General features: G+C 37.9%; 1 protein-coding gene and 1 long non-coding RNA gene across 3 annotated transcripts; both read left to right on the forward strand.

The window, feature by feature from the left end:
* The first annotated feature begins 10,833 nt into the window (after positions 1-10,833).
* LOC148854127 (uncharacterized) lies at positions 10,834-11,407 on the forward strand. Its single transcript, XR_016112207.1, has 2 exons — positions 10,834-11,010; positions 11,124-11,407. It is a non-coding gene; the product is annotated as an uncharacterized LOC148854127 (long non-coding RNA).
* Positions 11,408-14,045: 2,638 nt separating this feature from the next.
* LOC148854128 (uncharacterized) lies at positions 14,046-16,707 on the forward strand. 2 transcript variants are annotated; one of them, XM_088940918.1, is made up of 2 exons: positions 14,046-14,359; positions 14,575-16,707. In XM_088940918.1, exon 2 carries the CDS (start codon positions 15,567-15,569, stop codon positions 16,527-16,529), a length of 963 nt encoding a protein of 320 aa, XP_088797044.1. In that variant the 5' UTR covers positions 14,046-14,359; positions 14,575-15,566; the 3' UTR covers positions 16,530-16,707. The 2 variants fall into 2 exon arrangements, with proteins under 2 accessions (XP_088797044.1, XP_088797046.1); XM_088940920.1 differs by lacking the exon at positions 14,046-14,359 and having other exon boundaries at positions 14,369-15,023; positions 15,109-16,707.
* The last annotated feature ends 9,613 nt before the right edge of the window (positions 16,708-26,320 follow it).

The raw sequence follows: 26,320 nt of genomic DNA on the forward strand, positions 1-26,320 counted from the left end.
ACTGTTCTCACCATCTTCACCATCATCATCCCCATCTACCTCCCCATCAACGAGATTGTTCGAAGCAGGTGGAGTGCCTAAGTCATACGCCTCCTAAGTCTGCACAATCTCGCTCAACTCTGGGCAGTGATGCAGAGCCCTCCACCGAGGCCTTGTACCGATCTACCGCCTCCTCAGCAGCCTCCTGCCTTAGCTGCTCCTTCTCCGCCTTTAGCTCGGCGATCTCCTGCCTCAGGACACGCACTACATCCGCCTGCTCAGCCCATTGGGCCTTCAGCTTGGCCACCTCCTTCTCCAACGCGACTGACCTCTCCCTGGCCACCCAAAGCTTGGCCTCCTACCGACATCAAAAAGCCCTTCCTTGACATCCAGCCGAGCTAAGCCCCTGACTCCGGAGCTCGGCACACCATGGCCGAGCATCACAATGGTCTAACACCGAAGCTCAGCCTCCACCAGGAATCAGAAAGCCCTTCCTCAACACCCGGCCGAGCTAAGTGATGTTGCATTTCAACCGAGGAATGAAAAGTCCTTCCTTGGATCCAACAGGAAGACTGATCTCAAAGCTCAGCTCGATGCCCTGCCAAGCTACACGACCGTGCAACACTTCGGCCGAGCACTCCCCCTCCTCGGCTCTAGAACTGGGGGAGTGGTGTTCGGATTCCAAAGTTAGAATTCTTGGAGTTCTGCAGCCGACGATTGAATGACTCCCTGACCATAATCCACATTGCACGGACCTCACATTCTAGCGAACATCGAGAACATCAAGTGGACCGGATGCTCAACCAGACTTCAACTTGGAGTTCCTTAGCCGAGGAACAAAGCATCCTGCTGCACTACACTTCGACTGAACACTTAATGCCTCGACTTCAGAACTGGGGGAGTGGTATTCGGGTCATGGTTGAGCTGGTCCTAAGAGACATGTGGCTGCCCAGTCATCGCCTAGTTAGCCTGGTCATGTCGGCTCATCTTGGCCAGCTCCACGGCATACATGGCCTCCGCGACCTAGGCCAGGCTACGCTACTACTGTGGCCCCCCATCTTATCCTCTCATCCACATCAGCTACACGTCACACGGATGAGCATGACTACGGATAAGGAGGAGTAAGGAAGACAACTCCGTCGGGGAATAGGACTATCCCAAATACCCCGGTGGTTAACCTCATCCTAACAGCCCTGGAAGCCCAATCCGAGTAGGACACGGACCTTCGGCTATAAAGAGGTACTCCATGCTCAAGGTAAAATATTCCAACTTTTGACACCTATACTGCTATTTTGCTCAGACCAGCATCCTTATACCTCGGCCCGACCATCCATCATCTCCTACTGACTTGAGCGTCGAAGTACCAACCCGGGAAAAACTCTTCGGGCCTCTGACTTTTCCTTTATTGATCATAGGTTTTAAAGCGCTGCCTCGTCCTTATAACTCGGCACTACCTTGTTGGCAAGGACTATCTAATTGCTCTCATCAATTCATGCACCACCTCGGATTGAACAACATTAGATATAAATAATAAGATTTTTAAAAGCTTCAAACCACATCATTATGGCAATTTTTAAAAAGGGAGTGTATTTTTATATTTATTTAAAGGATGAAGAGAGGGATGTGCAGAGGTTAAAATATAAGAAAATTTTTAATTATTTATTAAAAAATAATGGTGGTTTAAGTAAGTTCCCTTAATTATTAAAAAACCAAGCTACAGTGGCTAGAATCAAGACGATTTTGGTGCTGCTTGGCAAGTTAGTAATGTCTAGCCTATATGGCCGAAAGATGTAATGAAGGATTTTTAGGTACCGAAAATGGGAAAAGATCAAATTTTACTATATCAAACTTTGAAAAACCCAAAAAAATCATACAAAAATACTTGCCAAACAATCCTCTTTTTTCCTCCTTTCGTTAAACAGTGTGTGATTGATGGTTTGATTTCATTTCTGTTTTAAACGGGAAGATGGAAAAAGGTTTTACGTCAGAGAAAAAGAGTTTGATACGTATCTTCCACTTATAGACTGCATTTTTTAAATGAGCAATAATAATAGGAATATTCAATATCTAAAAATCTGTGGTCCAGACCAAAGAATGCCCTGTGCCAAAAAAAAAACCAAAAAACAAAAGACCAAGCAATGCCCTGTAAGACAATTTACAGGTGTCAATTCTGTTGCAATACCGAACGAATTGATATGGATTCAGCTGTCCCACACGCTTAGTACTCGGTAGACATTCAACTTCCAAATCACGTGTTTTTAATTCTATACCTCACCATTCGTATTTGCTTAGAAGAACTGCTTCATCTGAATTTAGTTATAGGGCTGCGTTGGGTTGCCCCATTTGAAGAATCCGAACTTCTTTGATCTCGAATCGGGATTCAGCACCATTGAAAATTTAACAAATTCTCAGTCGCAGCGTAACTCAATTAAATCTCATCCCCTACCCTCTATTGCGTATTAAACCAGAATTGCTAAAATTGTACAACTTCCGGAGTCTTAATTTCCCAACTAAAATAATGAGTCAAAGGGAGGGCTGGACACCGGACCTGTAACTCATTTTGTTTACTGACACAAGTTGCCGTGTTATTACGGTCTGATATAGGCTGTCTTGATAGGCTTATGTTAGGGATATTATCGTCATTTTTGTCTGTAAGATTTTTGGGAGAACGATTAGCATGACTACCAAGGTTCCTCATGGGCGCACATATGCTTATGGGGACAGTGTTGGATTGACACTGCGCTACCGACACTTAAGGGAGGCTTGACATGCGGGCTTGGCTCAAGCATGACCCTTCACCTCGCCAGCCCCTTGCCCAAGCTAATTGAGTTATCCCATTGCCTCTAGCGCACGGGTGTGTTTCGGCCCAAGCGGTTGTCTATCATCATGGCACACAGGTGCCTATCATCATTGGCATTCAGGAGACTCATCACATCGGTGCCCAGTCACCTTGCATTATGGTTGTCCCCCTTTAGCACGTAAGTGGCACCTCCCATGGACCGGTCTGAGCCAAAAGAGTGCCCCGACCATTGGATTGGACTTGAGGTTATGATCTAGTGTTACTGACTTTGGTGAAACCATCCCATCAGGCAACTCCTAGCCTCTAAGCACATCAAGACTTGTCCTAGCCTACCTTGACCCGAACGCCGCACGAGTTTCTCCCGCTGTAGAACTACCCCCATGACAATGCATCATCCATTCATCTTGACTGAGGCGATAGACCTTCTCGACGATCGGTAAGAATAGATTGAATGGATGCATGAATGAACGACCTTTTATTATGCACCAAGTTCTCTTCACCATTAGCAAGGTCTCCGTCACAAGGTGAAAAAAGATCAAAGAATCGAGATAGCGATTTGTAGTGAAAGAGAAGTCCCTGTACAACTTACTCATTAAGTAGCTAGATAGTCAGTTCCAACACCGTCCCCGGATAATAGTCGCCATCTGGATTAGAATGGCCAAACGCCCAACTCAATCAACAAACAATTATCGGTGTCCAATCCTTTTAATAAAATTGATGAATCCAATAGATGAGAATTGATTAAAACCCTAACGTTAATAGGGGCTAAATTTTGATACAGGCAGATCATGCAATTGATTGATCCATTTGCTGTTCTATCAATGCAAGCCCCTTTTCTAACCACTGGCCACTCACTTCTCTTTCTTATGCAAAATCTTTCTCTTTCAAGAGTCAAAGCTACTAATTAAGGAAGATCCTCTGTCCTCTCTTCCTCATTTATTTTCACACAAATGTTGTCACATCAAATGCATATCAAAACATTACACGACTGATTTTAATGATAATGCAAAATACATTTTTAAATAAATATGACTGACTGTCTAAAACATGGTTTTTAAAATTGGATAGGATCAGATGGTGAACCAGAAAAAAACGGGAACCGGTCAGATGATCAATTCCATTTACTCCAGAACCGTTATTTTCCCCTAAACCATTGATTTGGTCAGTAAATCACAGACCCAAATGGTTAAACTGTTCAACGGTTTGATCGGTTTTTATTATTTTATTTTTTTTGTCAAAATAGGTTATTCATCCGGTTCAAACGATTAAACCATTCGGTCCGAGAACCAAACCCCTAACCTATTCGTTGTCTGAATCAATTTTAAAAACCTTGATCCAAAACTAACAAAAGCCCTTCAAGCAAGCTACGCACACCAAGCATCACTAAAACAAACATAAAAGAAAATCTCTAGCCATTAGGCTTGTACAAGATACACCTCCCCAGTGTGACTCATGTTGGCCAAGGAAGTTCCTCATATCCTTTCAACCCATTGATAACCAGCTTCGAGCCCCCTTCGATGACTATTCTATAACGCCTGAACTTTGTCACCACCACCGGATGAGATTCCAACGCCGCTCAAGCATCTGTCATGTTGATCGAGCATGAGCCAATATCTTAACAACCACACACCAATTGCACAAGGGTCATTCCCTTTCCTTGACACATCAAAATTAATTTTTACTTCATTACGACATGGACTCTTCCAGCTGACTAAGATGCTTGAATTCGACAAGCCATCATGGAGGTTATCCTCAAAGGTAAAAGGACATACATTCTAGAAAACTCACTTTTAACCTTCTCAAAGATTATGGAGGAATCCATACATTGTTAAAAAATTTCTTATTTCTAATTTTCCAAAGTTTCTACAGTGCACATAGTATCATACTCACATTTTCTAGCAGAAACTTACCAATCTCTCGATTCCTGTAGTTCTTTTAATCTTCTCATCAGTTACAGACAGCCTCATCCTCATAAGGTCTAGGAACATAAGGATCCAATATTAACCATACCTGTTTGGTTAATATTAATTTAATTAGGGTAAAAGACTTAAACATTACATTGAATTTAGGGTAATTGATTTAAACATATTCTAACATTTTAAAATGGACTTAAATATACCTTATGGGCTGACCTACCATACAGTCTATACTTAAACATACCCTTCCTCAGTTTTTAACTGATAGAAAATCATTAAAATCCTATTTTTCCCTCCTATGTACTCTTAATAGATGAGTTCTTTTTTGTTAATCAGATGGAACTTTTGATAACAATAAATCAACATAAAGTTGCAAAATGTCCAATATCATCTGCAAAAGCTAATAAATTTGACAGGCCAGCTTTAGGATAACCTGAAACATCATGGTTCTCAATTGTCTACAAACACCTAAACGATCATACCATCCAAACCCACGAAAAATGAAGGATAAAATAAAATCTGAATCTTTACCATTTAGTGCACTCCATTCTCTTACTAAAGTCAAAAACATTGAAAGAGGAGTGAGAGACTGAGAGAGAACCTCCTTTCTCTGGAGTGCTATTTAAATCTCTAAATAGCAGTCCAATGGCTGAAAGGGGCCTTACTATTGCAAGTGCCCTTTCTACCTTTTTTGGACCGGAGTTGGATTGGGCTTGGGCTAACCCAACCCAAGTTGCACTTTGTACAAGTACCCAATTTGTTTGCTGACATATGGTAGTTTTTGTTTTTGAAAATAAAAACTACCATGTTGCCGAACACCACTTAGTCTATGTCAAACAGAGAATATGATTATTTTTCAATGACAAAAAATGTAGAAAAAATCGTTCTTAACCAATGTTTTCAGCTAACTGTTGACCCAGATTATCAAACTGTTCAAACCATCACCTGGTTCCATTTTCAGATTCAGTTATCCTAAGGTTATATTTGGTTTGAAGGAAAAGGTAGGAAAATGTAGGGAAACCTATACAAGGTTTGTAAAAGTTTCCCTACATTTACCTTCATTTTCCTTCAAACCAAACACAGCTTAAAACCCGGAATTTGACCAAAATTGTTGATATGGTAAAAATAAAACATTCGATTTGAGTGGTTGAAATGTTGACCTGTTTGGCCTGGTCACCAAGTCATGGGTTACATATTAAAATGTGTTGAAACTTCTAGAGGCCAAAACTTTGTCCGATTGTGATATAATGTGTTAATCTGTTATGGTCTGATCCTGATGATTGAATTGTTGACCACAACTAGGAGGCAAGACAATTCAGCTCGGGGGCGGGACTTTTAAAACACTGAACTTGAACGTGTTTTTGCTTTTTTTTCATCCATTTTCTCAATCCAACCATGCAATGAAAACACAAATGCGACCCATTTTGTGAAAATATATGATTTGGATATTTTAGATCTAGAGCTATGACCTATGAATAATCCACTCAGTTGTGGACCATTTTTCATTGTTTTTCTTACTTTTAGTTGTGTTCAATTTGAAGGAAAATGTAGGGAAAAGGCAGGGAAAGGGTAGCAAAATCTGTACAAGTTTTTCATATTTTTCATCTCTATCCATACGTTTCTAAAGTGTATCCGTATCCGTATCTATATTCAAGTTGTCCAATACAATACTCGATACCGATACTTTAATGTTAAGATCAAGGATTAAAATATCGGTATCGAGTATTGTATTGGACAACTTGGATATAGATACGGATACGAATACACTTTAGAAACATATGGATAGAGATGAAAAATATGAAAAACTTGGATACACTAGGGAAATACATGCAAATTTCATAAACACATTAATAACACTAAATTTATGGTCAATTAGCCATAAATAATGTATAAATATATAAGAAATATAAATATTTTATGGTGAACATAAAAATATATTATAATTAATAGCAAAATGCACAATTATCATACAATGCATTAATTAAGAGTCCAAGATGGATTTATTATATTTATCTTAATTATTATATCAATTATTTTTTTTATTTTATTAGTTTTACATTTTAGCATTAACAAAAAAAGTTAACCAAATATTAATTTCTCAAACATAAATTAAATTATCATTTAATAATTTATAAAATATATAATTTTAACTTAAAACGTATAAAATTTGTTAAATTTTCTAAGATATATATCATATGCAAATTCATAATTTTTAATTATTAAAATAATTATTTCATTATTAAAATTTTTATTCGTATAATTTTTTTGAAATTAAAAGTCAAATTTTCATATAAATGTAAATTAGTGGATTTGATAAATTCAATTTAATATTATATTCTTGAATATTTTTATTTTTTGTAAATAATAAATATGTTGTCATTTAATGTAAATGAAAATTATAATTATATAAAATTTGTAAGATATATTATATGTATCATGTGCAAATTTATAAATTTTAAGTAGTAAGGTAATTATTCTACTATTAATATTTTATTTGTATAATTTTTTTGAGATTAAAATAATCTTTTGATGTAAATATATTTTTTGATACTCCTTTTGATGTGGATATCCAATTGATAGATCATTTATTCAATTTGTTTATAAAATACTAAGTTTAAATATTATTTATTTTAATTTTTAATTGGGGTTGGTAAACATAAATATTTATTATTTATTTGGATAGACATTAATAAAAATGTATTATTTCTTTAAATGTCACAAGGCATAATATGACCAAATGATTTGACGGAAAATTTAATTGAAGACATTGCGTATCGGCTGATATAATACGATATGCATCAATACACACTCATCTCGATTCAATATCGTATTAATATTTATTTAGATAGACATTAATAAAAATGTATTATTTCTTTAAATGTCACAACGCATTATGTGATCAAATGATTTGACGGAAAGTTTAATCGAAGACGTTGCGTATCGGCTGATATAATACGACATGGACCAATACACATTCATCTCGATAGAAATAAGAGAAAAAAAAGGAAGTTGTTAAGGAATTCCCTGAAGAGCCTTTAGGTTCCGGTCTTCCATGCTTATGCTCCATAGACACACCTACAAGACCGATTTAAATGTCAGTCAATCGGTTTTAAAGCCATTGCCGTAACTGATACCTTTATCCCTAGAGTTAGGGGTGTTCACGGGTCGGGTTGAGTTGGTTTATTGGGGTTTTCCCAACCGATCCGACTTAGTCGGGTTACCTGAGGTGGAAACCGAAACCAATCCACTGATAGGCCAAACCGATCTGGTCGGTTTGAGTCAGGTTGGGTCGGTTTTCGGTTTTGCTCCTGTACAAAAGGACACCTAATTGAATTCTAATTATAATTGCCTAATGGGTTGCCTATTTGGTGTAAAATACTATAGAAAGTTAGAAACTATGATAAGTTGTCAATTCTAATTGTAATTGCCTAATGAACCTTCTAGTTCTAGTAGAGGACTAGTTATAGTTAAGTAGGAAACCACTCAAACTAGGAACTACCGAACTAGTAGAAGACTAGTTTGGTTCGGGTTGGGTTGGTTTCGGTTTTCACACAAAAAAATCGAAACCGACCCGATATATCAGATTATATATTTGCCAAACTCGAAACCGATCAGTACTGATAAAAACCCGACCGACTCGGGTTGGGTCAGTCCAGGTTGATCGGTTTGGTCGAGTTGGGCATTCTAATGAACAGCCCTACCTAGAGTCAATAAAACTAGGCCCAAAGGCTGATTACCTCCCAACCTTTTTATGAATTTGGTCCCACGCATTCCCGAAAACTCAATTGATGTGCAAACGATAGGTTGACAATCATATGTGCAGATCAATAAATTTATTATATGTTTTGGTGTAAATCATAAAAAATTAAATTTGATTATATAAATTTTTATCTTTGCACAATGCCTACCATATGTGGTCACACTAGTATGATAGAAAGAGGAGCAAGGATAAATGACGGATATCACATGTATCTCTTTCTCTTTTCATTTCTCATACATATGGTTTTCTATTTTCCATTTTTCAATTTATTCATCCCTAAAGCAAGATTTAGGTGGCGTTTGATAAATCTGAAATTTCAGATATTAAAAATGTTTGAAATCTGATTTTTTTTTTACCTTTTAAAGGATCTGAATAGATAATGCTGTTTGTGTGGATCTGAAATTGTTTTGTTTTACTATTTTACCCTTAGAACAAGATATTTTGTAATTTTGAATGCATGTAGCACTATTTCATATAAAATAATTTATCAAATTCAAAATAATATCAAAATTATACAAAAATTAATAATTAATTATTTAATAATAAAACTTAATAAAATTAATAATAAATATAATTATTTAATTATTATTAATACTGAAATAACATGAATAAAAATAGTAAAACGAATCATAATTGATAATAATTACTAAAAATAATTAATAATTATAAATAACACAATAAAAATAATAAAAATAATTAAGCACTAATAAAAATATTAATATGATCAAAATTTAATAAAATTAATATAACCTAACCTATCTTCTTCATTTACCCTAATCTACTATTCATCATCTCACTAATTCTAACACAAACCAGAGTTACTGCAACGGTTGCAACGGGAAGAGAGAGAGAGAGAGAGAGAGAGAGAGAGAGAGAGAGAGAGAGAGAAGCAAGAAGAGAGGGAGTGAGAGAGGGAGCAAGAGCGATAGAGAGTGGCGTTCTTCTTGGAGTTGCACTTCCTCCTTGAGAAAACCCGAAAATGACTGGGGTTTTTGGGTTTGTGGTTAGTGAGGGGTTGTGTGCATCATTTACAAAATATTGGAAGGGTAGTTTTGACTATGCATCAGCTCTGAAACGCGTCTGAGCACGTTAAGAACCAAACCAAGGTCTAAGGTTTTCAGAACTGAAAACAATATTCAGATAAAGTTTAAGAGGTAAAACCAAACAAGTGTGAGGATTTGAAAAGTAGCATTTTCAGATTTAGACCTCTGAAAAGTGCAATCAAACACCACCTTAATCTTGGTATCAACCCCAATAAGTCACCAAACTGAAATCTTAAGGCTGTGTTTGATGACTTGAAAGAAAAGGTAGGGTTGTACAGGTTTCCCCTCCACCTTTCTTTTTCTTTCGTTTTTTTTTTTTTTTTTTCAAACCAAACAAAACATAGCCTAAATTTATTTTGGGGACCCATCCGTCCACCCATATTTTAAGCCCTCATTATGAAGTAGAGGAATAACGGACCTATGAGATATACCATATAACTAGCAACCTACATAAAATTTAATTGCTTATTATACCTTATACAAAAAGCAGGAAAGGACAATTTCTTGAAATCAATGCTGTCTAACCAATCCAATATATAGCATTATTTCTCAGCATTAAAAATGTTCCCTTTAGGCCCCGTTTGTTTTTCGGTAAGTTATTTACCCGAGTAAATGCAGTTACTTGGGTAAGTTTTTCCTGAGAAATACTTATCCGGGTAAGTGCATTTACCCATGTTCTTTTATTTCTCATGTAAATAAGGCAATGACCATTTTAGCCAAAAAAATCTATTATTAAAAAGGACATTTTTGTCACATTCAAGTGTTGGTAACTTTCCCCCTAGGTGGGAAAGTTATTTATCCACCTAGGAGATGGGTATCACTTACCCAGGTAAATGATACTTAAGAAAATAAACTTTTCCTGATCCCCACATAAATTTGAAAAAAAAGCATGAGATTCTTGGTCAATGGGAACCAAAATCCCATTGACCAACTTCCCCACCTCTCAAAATCCGAAAAAAGAATGCCCTCTAAAGCAAATAGTTACCATCTCTGTTATTAGTATAACAATTGATTCTCCTCTTGAATTTATGCTACAACTTTGCCTGAAAAGCAAGTAGCACATATCTACTATCATTTATAATGTTTTCCCAATTATCATCTCTACATTCTCCCCTCTGAAACTCAACCATTTTTACTTCACCTTTTATAGTATGAATAATTATATAAAAATTAGTATTAAATCTTTTAAAAAAGAATTAAATAAATATTAGGCACTCCATGTGACTTGTATAGAAGCAATAACACACAAAAGTTGGGAATTGGATAAGGTCGAATCAAATTGATAGAATATTTGGGTTGAGATGCCATTTAAGTAAATTTGAGAAGGAAGGTGCCAAATAACAATCCCATGTACCCAGTTAGTTACAAACAGAAGGAACAGGTATTTCTGGCGGAACTCGGAGATCAGTCCAAAGCATGCAAAGCCGAAGGCTCTGTGGTTTGTTACAAAGGAAGAGAGGTGGTGAATAGAAGAAAAAGAAAGCTTTCATCATGGCCGGAATTGCTGCATGGGTTTTCTTTCCTTCTTCTTTCTTTTACTGTTTAAATAATGGACGGAATTGCTTTTTGTCTCCCTTGTTTTATTTGTTCCAAGGACATGCCCGTGACCTGGCTTTTGTTTGCAGCGGATGTCCCATAAGAACGTGATTGCACATGAATGAGAGAATTAGAGAACCGATCGGACCTCCTTCAATTCCTCATCAGTCATCACATCACCACTCAAGGCCCTAAAGGTTTTATTCTCTCCACTCTCGAGTTTGAACCAAGGGGGAGCTGGAGGCCTATAATTAACAAACGAAAGATGATCGATGTCGACAGAGCAAGGTCCCCTCGAGATAGTGGTAAAGGAATTAAGGAAATCACATATGTGGAGTAACCTAGACTTAGAGGGCCTGTTTGACAAGTTTTTTGAACAGATCTTCTATTAGTTTTGATAGTTAAAAGATACATTGAGCTTTTGACATAAGACCTGAACAATTTATAGACAATTTAATAAATATGATTATTCATCGATATATTGGAAGACAATATCAATATGCACGAGTATGCACATTACTGATCTGGGATACTTACTGCATGTTTGACAAACCAGCACCCAGTGATTTGTAATCTCCAGTAAAAGAAGGGAAAAAAGTAATTAGTGGAATAGGGTGCAGTGGAAACGACCATGGAAGAGAGACGAAGCAGGGGAGATAAAGGATGACATTAGCAGAGTAGGAGGAAGTGGAAAAGCGAACCTGAGTTGAGACCTAAAATATATGCGTGTGTAAATGAGGGTTTTTTGGGTGGGGGGGTGGGGGGGAGTCGCTACTATTCATAAAATTCGCGTGTGAGCAAAATTACATTTATACTTCTCAAAATTAGTTTAAAATATTTTTTTTTGTCTTTTCAGTGCTCCATCTTTTAGCATTTAGATCTTCTACAAATCAAATAAAAATAGACAAAAAATCGATCTTCTGAATTTTTAGACAGACAGAAAATCGTATAAAAAAAATGCCAAACGGATCCCTACACGTCTCCCATCGGCTTTCAATGAACCGCTCTAAGAGAAGCAAAACAAACACCTACTGTGCAACCATAATTTAAGAGGCCATCTGGGGCGTTGTTCCATTTTAACTATTTTCCGTACAGGCAGTTGTTGGTCAATGTGAAGCGGGAACGATGATTAGTGGTCATAGTAGATTAATAGGAGGGACGTCTTCCTCTGACATTTTCTTGTTATTGACTTCTTTCCGGAATGCCTTCCCTTTCTTTTTATAATGTCGTACGCTTGTGACTTGCCAACTATCACTGGCTGGGTGCATAACCCCAAGTCCCTACTCCTAAAATACATCATCCAACATCTTTTGTAAAAGCTTCTGGCCTCCATTCCATCCATAATTGATAATCAATCCCCACATAGGAACTGATTCTCTGTTACATCCTCCACTCCCTCCCGACTGTGGGGCCAACACGATTGCGTGTATTTGATACGTGAGGGAAGGGATCGATCGGGACCTGCCAAATTAATTTCCACAGCGGGACCCACTGAATGGTGGTTCTCATCCTTCTGAGAAATTGGACGACCGCAGCCATCTTTAAGAGATCTTCGGTTTCTAACTTACGCCCAGTGCGTGTTTTAGCAAATTCATAAGTGGTAGGAACCTCGGTATTCTCCATCTATGACCTCAGCCACACTACTCGCGAGTCCGGACTGTGGAGATGCTCTCAATACAGGGCGGGATGTGAGTGTGAGGAGGAGATTCCGATCTGCTGCACTTATAAAAGTAAAAGAAAATAATCCACACCGTCACATGAACCCCATCACTGGAAGAAAGCAATTATTATAATGTCTGACTCATGGTTTTAAAAAATGAACCGTTTAGGGGTCCGGTTATCAATTCGAACGGTCCGATTGTTTGATCTGAATGATGGGTCTATTTTGACAAAAAAATTAAAAAATTAAAAATTTGAAAAACAGTCAAAACCATTCGAACAGTTTGAATAGTTCCAATAATTAATCAGTCAGTTCAGTAGTTTATTGACCCAAATCAACAGTTTTAAGGAAAAAAGAGGTTTTGGAGGAAAACAAAATCAGTCAGGTAACAGATTCCCGGTTTTTCCAGTTCGACCATCCGATCGGGTCCAGTTTTGAAAACAATGGTCTTACCCTCCAAAAAGAATCCGATTAATCTGTGGTTGTGATATGTCTGAATGATTGGAAGTTCTGATCCATGACGAAACAGTCAAACAAATAGGGTTGGTAGGGCGGGTGCATAAGGCGTATTTTAGCATACGGAACCAACATATCATTGGTGGAATCTCAGAACAATGAGCTGGCATCATTTTGTAATTGGAAAGTTTTGCTCTTTCTTTCCAGAAATTCCACTGCTACCCTTTTCTCTTAATTCATCTCATCACCTTCCGGGCCCCCTTTTAGGCCCATTTACCAGTTATCAGAGAGACGGGATCTACTCCTCACACTTGGGCGCCTCACATGCACATCTATCATACGGAATTAACATATCATTGGTGGACTTTCAGAACAATGAGCTGGCATCATTTTGTAATTGGAAAGTTTTGCTCTTTCTTTCCAGAAATTCCACTGCTACCATTTTCTCTTAATTCATCTCATCACCTTTTGAGCCCCCTTCTAGGCCCATTTACCAGTTATCAGAGAGACGGGATCTACTCCTCACACTTGGGCGCCTCACATGCACATCTACTGTGCATTAGGAACATCTCCCTTGAATAATAACTTAAAAGTATGACAGATATTCCTAATGCATGATAGGATGTATGTGTGAAACATCCTTTGTGAGAAGCAGATCCGGTCTCATTACTACATCGATGCCACTGTCTACATCAACAGCATGTAAAGTTAGTTGTGTGGTTAAACAGGCCCCCAATTGTTATTTTCAGTCTTTCAAGTATGACCACAGTGGGAGACTCCGGATCACCCATCAATAAAATAGGTTCCAACCCTTTACCAACATCATCTTACATCGCACATTTCGTACATAGCGAGTTCCACTATTATGGTGAGTGGGCGGTGTTAGTAGAGGGTTGAAACGTATTTTGCTGATAAAAAATCTCAACACATTGTGGAACGGGGACCCCTTTGAAGACCGTTAAATATTTAAAATACGTCACATTAGCAAGTCGTGACCCCTGCAGACGGCCCAAGGTTTTGGCATCCAATGGGCCCACTGGCCCGGTAGGCACTTACCAGATGGTGGAAAAGGCGGGAATAGGATACATTTGCATATTCTATAAAAGACGAGGGCATTCCTGTTAATGCAGATGAAGCTGTGGAATGTGGGGTTTCCTTTGCTCAAGCAGTATGCAGTATGGGGTTTATCAGTGTCTATTACACTAATAAGTATGTATTTTTTTTCTTTGTTTTCTTTGTATTTTAGCTTTGTTCCAAGGATGCATGATTTCCGATTCCAGTGCATTCATTCCCACTAGTCACCGCACCTTCTCTGTGCTTCTGAGACTTAGAACTTGCGATTTTGTATCTCCTTTATCAGAGGATTTGGCCTGGGATTGCTAAATCTCTTCATTGTTTCTTGGTTTTCCTGGGCGAAATTTCAGGCGGAAGAAGTTTGTAGGGAAGACACGGTTTGGAATTATTCGATCCTTGTTGTTGTTCATGTCCAGTGGTTGAAAATGCAGAGGAATTGAGGTTGCCTGGATTCTGTTCAGCGTGACGGATTGAAAGATTTCAGTTCGAGAAAGGAGTAGGACAGTGTTTAACGCCTGGGAAATGAGCTTCTTTCCGAAGTTTTTAGGGTTTTCTTTGTATTCCGGCGTGTTCTTTGGCGGGTGTTGTTCCAGAAATCTTATCATGCAGCAAGGAATTTCGAGTGGAATATCAAGTGTTGCAGAGGATTTAGGAGTTCGTCGTCTTCTCAGCTGACTTCTTTTGGGAGGGTTCCATCTCGAGGAGAGCTTAAGCGTAGCTATAGCTGAAGACTTGAAGTTCACTTGGAGCTTTTTAGCTGTTTTCTAGTGAAATCTGTTTATTGCCTCACGAAGATCAGGTATTTTAACTGAATTACAGTCTCTGCTTTTCTTCCCTGGCCTGTTCTCTGATGGCTGTGTCGATGAACTGCGAAAATTTTCCAGTGAAATTGGGAGAAATTTCAGAAAACGAGATTGGCCTTTCTCTGGTTTGAAGAATATTGCATTATTTGAGCTGTAGAGAAATGCCAAGGAGTGGAATTTTTGTTTCAAGATTACGTACAAAAAAGTTGACCTAAATTTCAAGGTTGTAAGTTGAAACGGCTTAAAAGGCTTCAAAGTCGTTAAATTGTTGCTTGGAAGAACTCTTTGCTTTAGCAAGTTGCCGTTGGTTAACTTGGTTTCATTTACAGTGTTCCTTAAACGCGATCTGATCTGATATCCTTTGTGGAGTTTGAAGTGTTAGTAGACTAATTTACAAGCTTCTTAAGATTTCTTGCTGCACGCCGGAGAAAACCTCTGACTCATTTTATATTTAGTAACGGGTAAGTTGTAACCTCTGGGAATCTGTTTAAGGAGTTTGATAGTTTTAGCTTTGATTATCTCAGTATTACGGAGCATTGATGGGGCTTCTTGGAAGTCTCTCAATGCTTCTCCCGTTATTGCTGTGGGTTCTATGGATGCCGGCAGTCAGAGCTCAATTGCCTGGAGATAAGGAAAGATCTGCACGCTCTCTAGATGCGCTTCTACAAGACTACGCTTTCCGTGCTTTTCCCTCTGTTCATCCACGAACAGGCACACTTTATGCCGGGGAACCGCCTTCTAATTTAACAGGGATTAAGATTTCAGCAATGCGGCTGAGGAGTGGTAGCTTAAGGACCAGAGGTGTTAAGAGCTACTGGGAATTTGAGATGCCCAAGGGAGTTGTCGTGCAACCATATGTAGAGAGGCTTGTTCTGGTTTACCAAAACCTGGGAAAATGGTCTTTTTTCTACTATCCAATACCTGGCTACACATATCTGACTCCCATAGTGGGTCTCCTTGCATATGATGCTTTCAATTTATCATCGACAAACTTGCCTGAATTGGACATAACAGCACCAATTAACCCCATCTCAATTAAGTTTTCAGGTGTACAATCAGCCCCAAGTGGGTTGAGTGCAAAATGCATTTGGTTTGATTTGGAGGGTGTGATGAAGTTCAGCAATATAACATCGGACAATATCTGTTCAGCAACCAAACAGGGTCATTTCTCAATTGTGGCTGAATACACTGCTGCACCTTCTCCCTCACCGGTGTCTCCTCAGATGAATGGAGGGCCAAATGAGGGTCCAAGTCTGGGTGGTGGTGAGTCAAAGATGTGGAAGATAGTAGGGTCTGTGCTTGGTGGGTTTGTTTTATTGGTACTATTGTCTTTACTGGTGTTGTGGGTACAGAGGTACAAGCACCAAAAGAAGATACAGCAGATGGAGAAAGCATCTGAGGTGGGTGAAGCCTTGCATATGGCCTCAATCGGGAATACAAGAGCACCTATGGCCCTGGGGACACGAACACAACCAGTCCCGGAGAATGAATATGTGCCTTAATTTTGTCCATTTGTACAAGCTATATCCACTATTCACATTCAGTTCATGCATTCAGATATTCTTCTCATCCATTCTTTCTGTTTGTTTCTATTCTTCTCTCCTTTCTCATTTTTTTTTTCATTTTAATGTATGCCTCCTTGTTGTTGCATAGAGTAATAGTAATACCAGATTTTTATTATGACTTTTTAATTTTATTCACATATATATGCTTAACACTGTGTACACAAATGTGTATGCAAATTAAAATTAAATCTGCACATAGAGGTATTTGAATGTAGCAGAACCATCTTCTTCGCTTAGTTGATCTATGAGATATCATTTTTGATGATTAACATGTTGTAAGGTTTATATATTTTAGGGTGCCATATATAGAGTTTTCTACTACTACAGTTGGGCTAATGAATTAGCTAAGCTAGCTTGCAGCCTGGACTGACTTCAACCTGTTTGGCTAGGTCAAGAATGAGAAGGGATACAGTGCAGAATGCAAGTAGATACTGACTGTAAAATTTGATCAGCCATTGATTGAATTAAATACCTTTTTTTTGGTAAAAAATTGGATTGAATACCAAATATCAACATATATTCTCAATGCTTTTACTGGTAAAAAATTTCTCATGGTTTTATTGGTCATTTCAATGTTATCATTCAAATGCATGTGGCTTGATCAATATGTATTATTGTCACATAAGATAAAGTAATTCCATGAAGCTCCAATAAATCAGTGTGGTGACTTGAGACCTGAAACTAGTTGTTTTTCTTGTCTAATATTTTTCTTTGTTTCTTTTGGAATTTAGTTGAAATTTTAACAAGGAAGAAGCATAGGTTTTTCCGTCCAAGATGTGGACACTTGTAGCGTGAAGAGTTATCAAGCATTTGAACTATTTCATTCCTAGTGATATAACTCTCCTCTAAATCACCAATTCACCTCTTCATTTACCACTGTCTATGGTGGTGTTTGGTAGTGTGGCCATTTTCTCAAGAAATACTGCCATGTCAGCTAGGGATGCAGCTTGGGTTGGGCATTTGTTAAAATTTGAATGGGCCCATGGTCATTTTCTCAAGAAACAATGCCATGTCAGCTAGGGATGCAACTTAGGTGTGCTCAGGTTGGGCATTTGTTAAAATTTGAATGGGCCCAGCCTGAAGGCCTGGGCCCAAAGTAGTGTAAAATGCTGACTCGGGCCAACTAAAGTTGCACCCCTAATGTCAGTGTCATGTAGGCATTTTCAGCAAGTTCTTACTTGGTTGGAGTGGTTTAAATAAAAGTGGTTGTATTTCCTTGCTTCGGTTTCTGTGAAAGTAACTGCTGGTGAAAGCTTTTTATTTTAATGTTTCTTGCTCCCAGTGGTGTTTTCACCTCCAGTCCTATGCTGCAACTTCTGGTGAAAGCATTTTTTTTATGTTTCTTGCTCCCAGTCTCCCAGAGGTGTTTTCACCCCCTGTCCTATGCGGCACCTAGGTATCTTTAAACAGAATAAACAAATGTGCTCCAGGGTCTGTGCACAACTCACCTGCTCTCCTGTTTTCCAAGGTGAAAATGTTGCCTTAAGCAATGGACATGGTACCAAACACCGCCTATGCGTCATTTTAACTGATATCACATGATAAATCTATGTTTGTATCTTTATTAAAAGTACACACTCCTTAAGTTTCTCCTTAACTTTTTTTTTCCATGTCTTAAGATTTTTATAAGCCCTTTCTCCTCTTGTTTGCTTTAACTGTTGTCATTAAGATCTTAGGGACCATTTGATAATGGATGAAATAGCTGAACTGAATGGCTTATTGCTTTTAATTGTTGTTTATGGATGAGTGAGGAAATCAAACCCTCTTTAAAGAAAAAAATACCTTTATATTCGAATTATTTGTAAGTATAGAAGAGTGACTTGGGGAGATGTGATAACATAAAGATCATCATGTTCTGAGACTCTACTCCATGGTAGATAGAACCGTCTTCTGCTTCCCTGACTTGGGGAGACTCCAGCCTCAATGTTGGAACATGGTAGTTATATGATGTGCCATTTGCTTTCCCTAAATGTATCTATATATTTCTTTCTTAGGTTTTGAGTCTTTTGATTCTTAGCTGAAGCCAATATATGTATTAGGTTGCTTGGATGTTCGTTGCAATTCAAAGTTAGGTTTTAAGTCTTTTGATTCTTAGCTGAAGCCAATATATGTATTAGGTTGCTGGGATGTTCATTGCAATCCAAAGGTAAGGACCATACTCAATCCATCCTTCCCAAGACCCCAGATGGTTGGGACCAACATTGGGTAATGGCCTTTTATTTTATGGACTTAATGCCTTAATCTATTTAAACACATACAGAAAAGTCTCTTATTAGGGACTTTAGTACAAGTCCTCAATATTTATACGTTCAAGCGTTATTTTGTATTTTGATTATGCCCAGAATGCATACAACTTTTCTTGACATCAGGATTACTTGGTGCAGTTACCTTTCTATTTATTAATTAGTCAAACAATCAGAAGTGATGCTTATTTGACGGTTCTCATTTCCTGGTCCAGATACCTCTCTTAATTATGGTGTTCTTATGTGCCTAAGATTTCATGAATAAAATTAATGTATTTTTAGGTTCTCATTTCATTTATCATGATCCCATGGACATAAAACTGTTTCACAATGATTTATGGGTTTTATGGCTTTGAAATGATGTTTGAAATAATAAATAACTCCTACCTGATATCACATTTTGTGTGTTCCCAATGTACAGCCCCATATAATATGTTACCTTGTAAAAAGTATAAGCTCAAAAAAATGGATCACTAATTCGAGACAGTTTTAACAATTGTGTGTTTTTATTCACTTGGTTTAAGATTGCAACTACAAGGCCATCCCCACCAAGATAGAATTCTATAATTAGCTCCCCCACTACTGTTTCCGATTAAAAAAAAAAAAAAGCTCCTCCACCTAAAAACAGGAGAAACACCAAATAAAAGTCTTGATCATGGAGGCCACTGCTGAAGTGGCAAGCATTGTTTTCTATCAGATAACATTGAAGTATCTTGATCCTCTTTAGTCATGGATGAAAGTCTAATTCTCAATTGAAATTAAATTTCTGTAGAAAGTCAGCCTGGTTGCAATGCAGTTTCAGAAATGAAATGTAATCCATAAACTGTTCTAACTTCCAACTTCCAAGTGGAACTTCATGGAGGATATACTTGTCATGGTATATGAATCGCTATGTTGGTAAGCATGGTAGGCAACTCAAACCACTAAAGACGCATTCATGTCAAACTCAACTTGGCAAAGATTAGACCTATGATCTTATTGTTATCATTTCTGTCATGGAAGCTTCTAAATTTCACAAATGATCAGACCTTATCAGGTGCGCAGTAAGACATGCAGAGTGAAAGATATTGTTGAATATGCATGGAAATGAGGTCGTCTTTTTATCCTCAGATATGAAATATCCCAAGAATGTAATTACTTTCCATGACTATTAACATATTAGTTACATGAAGGTTTGGTTTCTAAATGGATTTGGAAACCTTTTTAGTTTATCCACTTCATGAATAGATGCTGGAGTTTAGGTCCCATATCCAATCCAACTCTTATTTCAACTATATGGGGTTGGCTACATGAATCCTATTTTGCCATTCCGTTCTGTTTAATATGCCATATCCATTGTTAAATTATGAACACGTAAGTCATTTTTTATTACTTTGACCCATTTCCTTTTTGGTCATGGGTAGAAGCCGAAAATGATCATATCCTGTGTAGCTGATGGTGCCAGGGCCTTTGATGCTTTGATGTCCATTTTTTAGGTAGGGATAGCTGGAGATATGACATGATACTATCTTATATGGAGCTCTGGACCTGATGGAGAAGACTTGCTTTTTTTTTTTTTGGCAAAAGATGGAACTATGTTATATATTAAAAGTTACATGCTGAGATTGTTTGGAGTTATAGTGCAAAGTAAACTGACCCTTACAGGATATATAGGCAAAAAGATGAGCTGTTTGGTTGTACTGCCTTACAATATTTACAAATTTTATATATTCAAATGAGTCTATTAAACGCCTCAGATGACTTCTATGCAGCTGCTCAAACCACTAGGATACTCGGTCAGTGTTTGCAAATTCTCTTAGTGTTGCATTATCTGGCCGTTGGAGAGTGCCATATGTAGACTGCCTAACAGGGCTCGAATTTTGGCATCATAGCTAGTAAAGGCCCAGGAAGGTCTGCCTTCAGCGATGGTGTAATGCTCGTAGGAATGTTGGAGGGCGAACCCTCGTCCTGCATTGCCTGTATTTGAATCAAAAGAGCCATCAGTAAACAAAGTGGGAAGATTATTTTGTCGTGACTGAATCTGGTAGTGTTATAGAGGCTGGGGAGATGGATGCTCCATGTGATAACTTAGTACTGAGTTTACCACTTGTATGGGATGTTTATTATCTTTCTCAAAAATCTACTTGTTCCTTGCTTTCCATATATGGTATGTAACTACAGAAAATTTACCAAGACACATTAAAGCTTGGTGTTTACCCAAATGTCCACATAAAGAAGTGTACAAGTTCATGATGATTGTGTGGAGGGGAAGATGAGATATGAGCGATGGGTTCAGACCAACCTGAGTTCCACACCATAATACACACGCAAATGGGCATTGGAAGAACAGGTGCTGAACCGTTTCTTCTTGGAGTTTGTATAACACACATAGTTTATCTTCGCCATAAGGTGCATTTGTTTTTTGTAAGTAACCCATCCCATTGAGTCTTCCAAAGGAAAACTTGGAATCTGAATGGCACTTTGAGCTTCCATATAAGCTTCCAATTAAGGCAAGCACTTGACGTGGAAGCTCCTAATGAGGATAGAGAGTGGTATGCTGATTTGACTGTGTAAATGCCTGAAGCATTATTTATCTAGACTAGGAGGTCATTTGGTTGACTTGGTTCCGGAGATATTGAGAGGATGTGAGGGATGGTGGAGGCTGAAAAGAACTGTTGCAACTTCTGAAGATTCCATGAGCTGTCCAGGTTCATTAGTCTTGAGACTCTTAGGTCCTGAACTTGATGCTAGGAGGGAGAAGAATTCAGTTAGGGGTGAGCATAGTTCGGTTGAAATCGAATAACCGAATTGAAATTTCGGTTTCAGTTTGATTGGTTCGGTTAATTCGGATTAAATGGTTCGATTTGGTTTTTAAATACGGTTTTAGTATTATCAGTTTTCATTTTTGGTTCTGATATTTAGAGTTTCAGTTAACCCAAATAACTGAACACGCAAGGGCAAATTTGTAATTATATAGGCCGTTAGGCCAAAACACAAAACCCTCGAGGGCTTGAGCTTGACATGTCTCTACTCTCTAGTTTCCCTTCGCCCATCCCAGTTCCCTCTATGCCTCTCTCTGCCCACTACGTCTTCTACTCTTCACTTCTTCAGAGTTCACTCATTCAGGCTTCTCTCTTCTCTTCGTTTCTGACTTAGTGACTTTTGAGTTTTTCTTCGTCTTCTCATCTCTTCAGTCTGGCAGTAGTGGCAGCTGCACCACTCTGTCACTCACTCACCAGCAGCATCGGCAAGTGATATTCCAGCAGCTGGCAAGGCGGCGATAGTGAACTCCTAGAGTTTGAAAACCAAAGTATTTGAAAACAAATGAAAGTTTTTAGATTGCACCTAATCGGCATAATGTGTCTCATACTTGGGCTAGTATGAACGGGAGGCAACGCAAATTCATCTTCATTTTAGTATGACAGTATGTGCTGGGGGATACCTCCTAGAGTTTGTTTTGGAAAATCAATCACCTAACCCCTAACTAAGATGTATTGTTGGTGCTCTGCCTATGGCAAAGTATATCTCCCAACGATCCTAACATGTTATACCCTTATGCAAACTGTAATCAAGAAGAGGAGACTTCTCACTTATTTTTTTCAACGTTTGGTCGTTAGAAGAGTATGGCTTGCCTCAAACCTTTCTATTTGAGTTGACCATTTTCCAGATTTGACTGTTTGTGAATTGTGATTCAGGAGAGTACAATCCACTGATTCAGGAAGAAATAATCAAAGAATGGCAAAATTCGGTTCTAACCAAATAAACCGAAATAACTGAAAAAAAATTTCAGTTCGGTTTGATTGGTTTAGGTGAAGTTCGGTTTTGGAGTATAGCATACCGGTTTTATGAAATTTGGTTTGTTCGGTTCGATTCGGTTTTTAACCAAACAAACCGAATGCACAACCCTAAATTCAGTGACGTAATGTTACCTAGCAGAGATGGAATCCATGGATCTGAGATAGCAGAGACCTTCGTGCCATCCTTGATCGATCACAACATATTAGGATGCAGTAATTGATGAGCTTGTTGCCACCACTGTGAGCTCTGCTTGCCCTTCTATGCCACAAACAAGGATGTGTGGGGAAAGTATTTAGCCTTAATTTGTGTGCTCCAAAACCCTCGTCTCTCTGTTAACAATCTCCAAATTTTTTTATCGAACATTGCTTAGTTCATGGCACTCGATGATCTCAAAACCTAACCCTCGCCTTTTGGATTGGCATAATTTATTCCATGAAATGGTATGATAGAAGGTTTTCGAGGATTGACCCCACCAAAAGGTTCTAGTCATTTTAACAAGTTTGGATGTTATGGACTTGGGGAGAATTGAGGTTGACATGGAATAAGTTGGAATTGCTTGGAGAACCGATTTAACTAGGGTGGTACAGCTAGCTTGTGATAAAAGTTTAGAGGTCCAAGAGCAAATATTTGATTGTACTTTATTAATGATTTCTTTGTGAGAGCTACCTAGTCGTATGTTTGTCCCCACTTGAGCTCCAAGGTATTTGGTTCCTGTTAATGGCTTTTTGACATGAAGAGCATGAGAGAGGAACTTACGATGCTGGTAGGGTACATTTCTGTTGAAGAAAATGCTCGACTTGAAATAGTTTATTTTTTTACCCGACATGAGCTCAAACTTGTGTAGAATGTTGAGAAAAACTCTGACCTATGCCATGTCAGCTTTACAGAAGAGAATACAGTCATCAGCAAAGAGAAGATGTGTAATGGGTGCACTGTTCCTGCTGAGCTAGACTCCCTCAATTTGATCGGAGATTGTGGCCTGATTCAATAGTTGTGTAAGGACATCCATACCTATGATAATACACCATGATTCAATTTAAAATGGTCATGGGATTCTCATGCAATTTTGACCGAGAAGGTGGCCGTGGATATAAATTGGTATATCATGTTGCACCATTTCGTAGGAAATTCCATCTTTTGAAGAGTAGGAAATAAAAATGACCAGTCCATATGATCAAACGCTTTGGACATGTCCAATTCAAGAGCTATTAAACCCTTCTCTTTTTTTTTTTTTGGCCTCTTAGTTTATGTAGAATCTCTTTTACCAGCAAAAATACTGTCGGGGATTTGTCTGCCTTTTAGAAAACCCGATTGGTAAGGTGATATCAGTTCTTGTAAGATAGGTTGGAGATGACAAGCCATCCATTTGGTGATAATCTTGTAAATTACATTACATAGACTGATGGGACGATAGCTTGAAGTATCCACTGTTGTTTGCTATTGGGAACAAAAACCAAGTTCCTGTTATTGATTTCTTTTGGCAGGACCTCTGAGTTGAAGAATTTCATAACCATATCAAAGACGTTTGACCCCACTAGATCCCAAAAATGTGGGTAAAAGTATGGTGTGAACCCATCCGGACCCGGGGCTTTATGTGGATGTACTTGTTTAACTACTTCTGAGAAGACTTGCTAATGATGCGGCGACTCACATACTTGTATTTTTTTTCGTGGTGTAGATTCTCAAGTCCTCATGCATGTAGTTTATCTTTGTGGCAACTAAGCAGAAAAATGTATTTATGCTCATCTTAAAATTAATAATCCCTCTCTGTTCTTAGATATGCAATGGGTTTAATAGCGAGAAAAGTTCCACTGTTCCACATCTACTTGTGAGCCTTACAAAAATTTCAGCCTTATTTTGGTAAGTTTTGAGCTTTTGCGAACATTTCCATAGTTTTGTCCCTTTTGATCTTGTGATGTCAATTTTTACCCTTAAAATGGCTGAATGGTTTGCCATTTTCATCCCGACCTAATGCTTTAGGTCCCATTTGCTTTTCAGTAAGTTACTTACCCGAGTAAATGCAATTATCTGGGTAAGTTTTTCATGTGAAACACTTACCCGGGTAAATACATTTATTTATGTTCTTTCATTTTCTAGGTAAATAAGGTAATGACCATTTTAGCCATAAAAATCCATTACTAAAAGGGGCATTTTTATCCCATTCAAGTGTTAGCAACTTCCCCCTAGGTGGGAAAGTTTTTACCCACTTAGAAGATGGTCCAGGAAAATAAACTTTCCATGGTCCCTATATAAATATGAAAAAAGAACATCAAATTCTTGATCAATGGGAACTAAAATCCCATTAACCAACTTTCCTCTCAAAATCCGAAAAAAGAACGCCCCATTAATGCTAAGCCAGTCCAGACTGCGGAGGACCACCATTTTTGGCTGGTCTCCGGAATATAGAATCTTTACATTTTATTTTTGGAGGTCGAACAGTTTTTAGTATCTAAACCATCCAAAACATTCTGAATCGGACATAAAAAAGATCTCAGCAAGGTTTTAAATTTAGGAAATTACGGTCATTACAAACCCAGATCCGAATGACCAGTGAATCTTGAATGGGGCAAACTGGTTTGGGACTAAAAACATCCCCTTAAAGATCATCTTACTACCCCCTATCAGTGGGGTAAATATCAGCCAAAAAACTGAAATCCTCTCTCATTCCTACATGGGAGCCAGTATCAAGATGACACTAAAGCCAAATCATGATAAATCATCTGAGCCTAACATGTGGACCCACATAATCGGCCTATTATTACAAGGAAGAATCATAGAAAATTATTAATTCGAATTCCAATAAAACCTTTGCAACTGAACAGGTTTAATATTCAAATGAAATACTTTTAATGAGCAATGTATATAACATTTGTTTTTTTCACTCTTTCCAAATGATGAAACAATGTATGGTCTAGAAAAAAATGCAAAGTTGGTTTAGTTTTTACTAATAAGTTTGTATTCTTGATCAAGTGATTTTTAAAATTCAGCTTTTTTTTTTTTTACATTGAACAACTTTAGTGTTCATGGATGCAAAATTTTTGCTCTCATTTAAATGCAAGTATGTCTTGGAATCTGTGTTCGCTGCCATTATCAATACACGTACACTTTTACCATATACCTGTAAAAACCGAATTAGACTGCATAGAGTACTGAACGGGCATTTTCACTCTTCTCAAACCAAAGGAATTTCACAATTTTTGTTGAGTACTTTTTCTCAACTTTCTCTTCTCTTATTTTCTGTAAAACCAAACATAATCCAAGTTCTTGTGCTAAAGAATCACTTAACACGGGGAATGTAGCAATTTTTTACGGTGCAGCCTAGGCTATACATGTCGTTGGATGGAATCAGAAACACCTACACACCTACAAGCCTACAATCAGTTAGTTCTGTAGCACCTAAACATGAGAACAACTCTAATGATCAAAGCAATTTAACCAAGCCGAAAACCTAAAAATGGAAAGAGATCAGTGCCTCCGTTCTGAGTTTCTGACATACTGTTAAGCCCATCGGGTGAAGCAGAGCTGCAGAGGATCCACAGTACGTCCAAAACCTGCTGAAATAAGCATCTGAGACGAAAGCATGGCTATGTGTACCAAACACAGCAGACACAATATCCATAATTCCGAACAAAATAAAAAATTAAAGACATGGTGATGTTATATATATATATATATATATATATATATATATATAGATAGATAGATAGA

This window comes from Nelumbo lutea, chromosome 4 (genome assembly GCF_056320005.1).
Source record: "Nelumbo lutea isolate HS-2025 chromosome 4, American lotus-T2T, whole genome shotgun sequence".
NCBI classification, from domain to species: Eukaryota; Viridiplantae; Streptophyta; class Magnoliopsida; order Proteales; family Nelumbonaceae; genus Nelumbo; species Nelumbo lutea.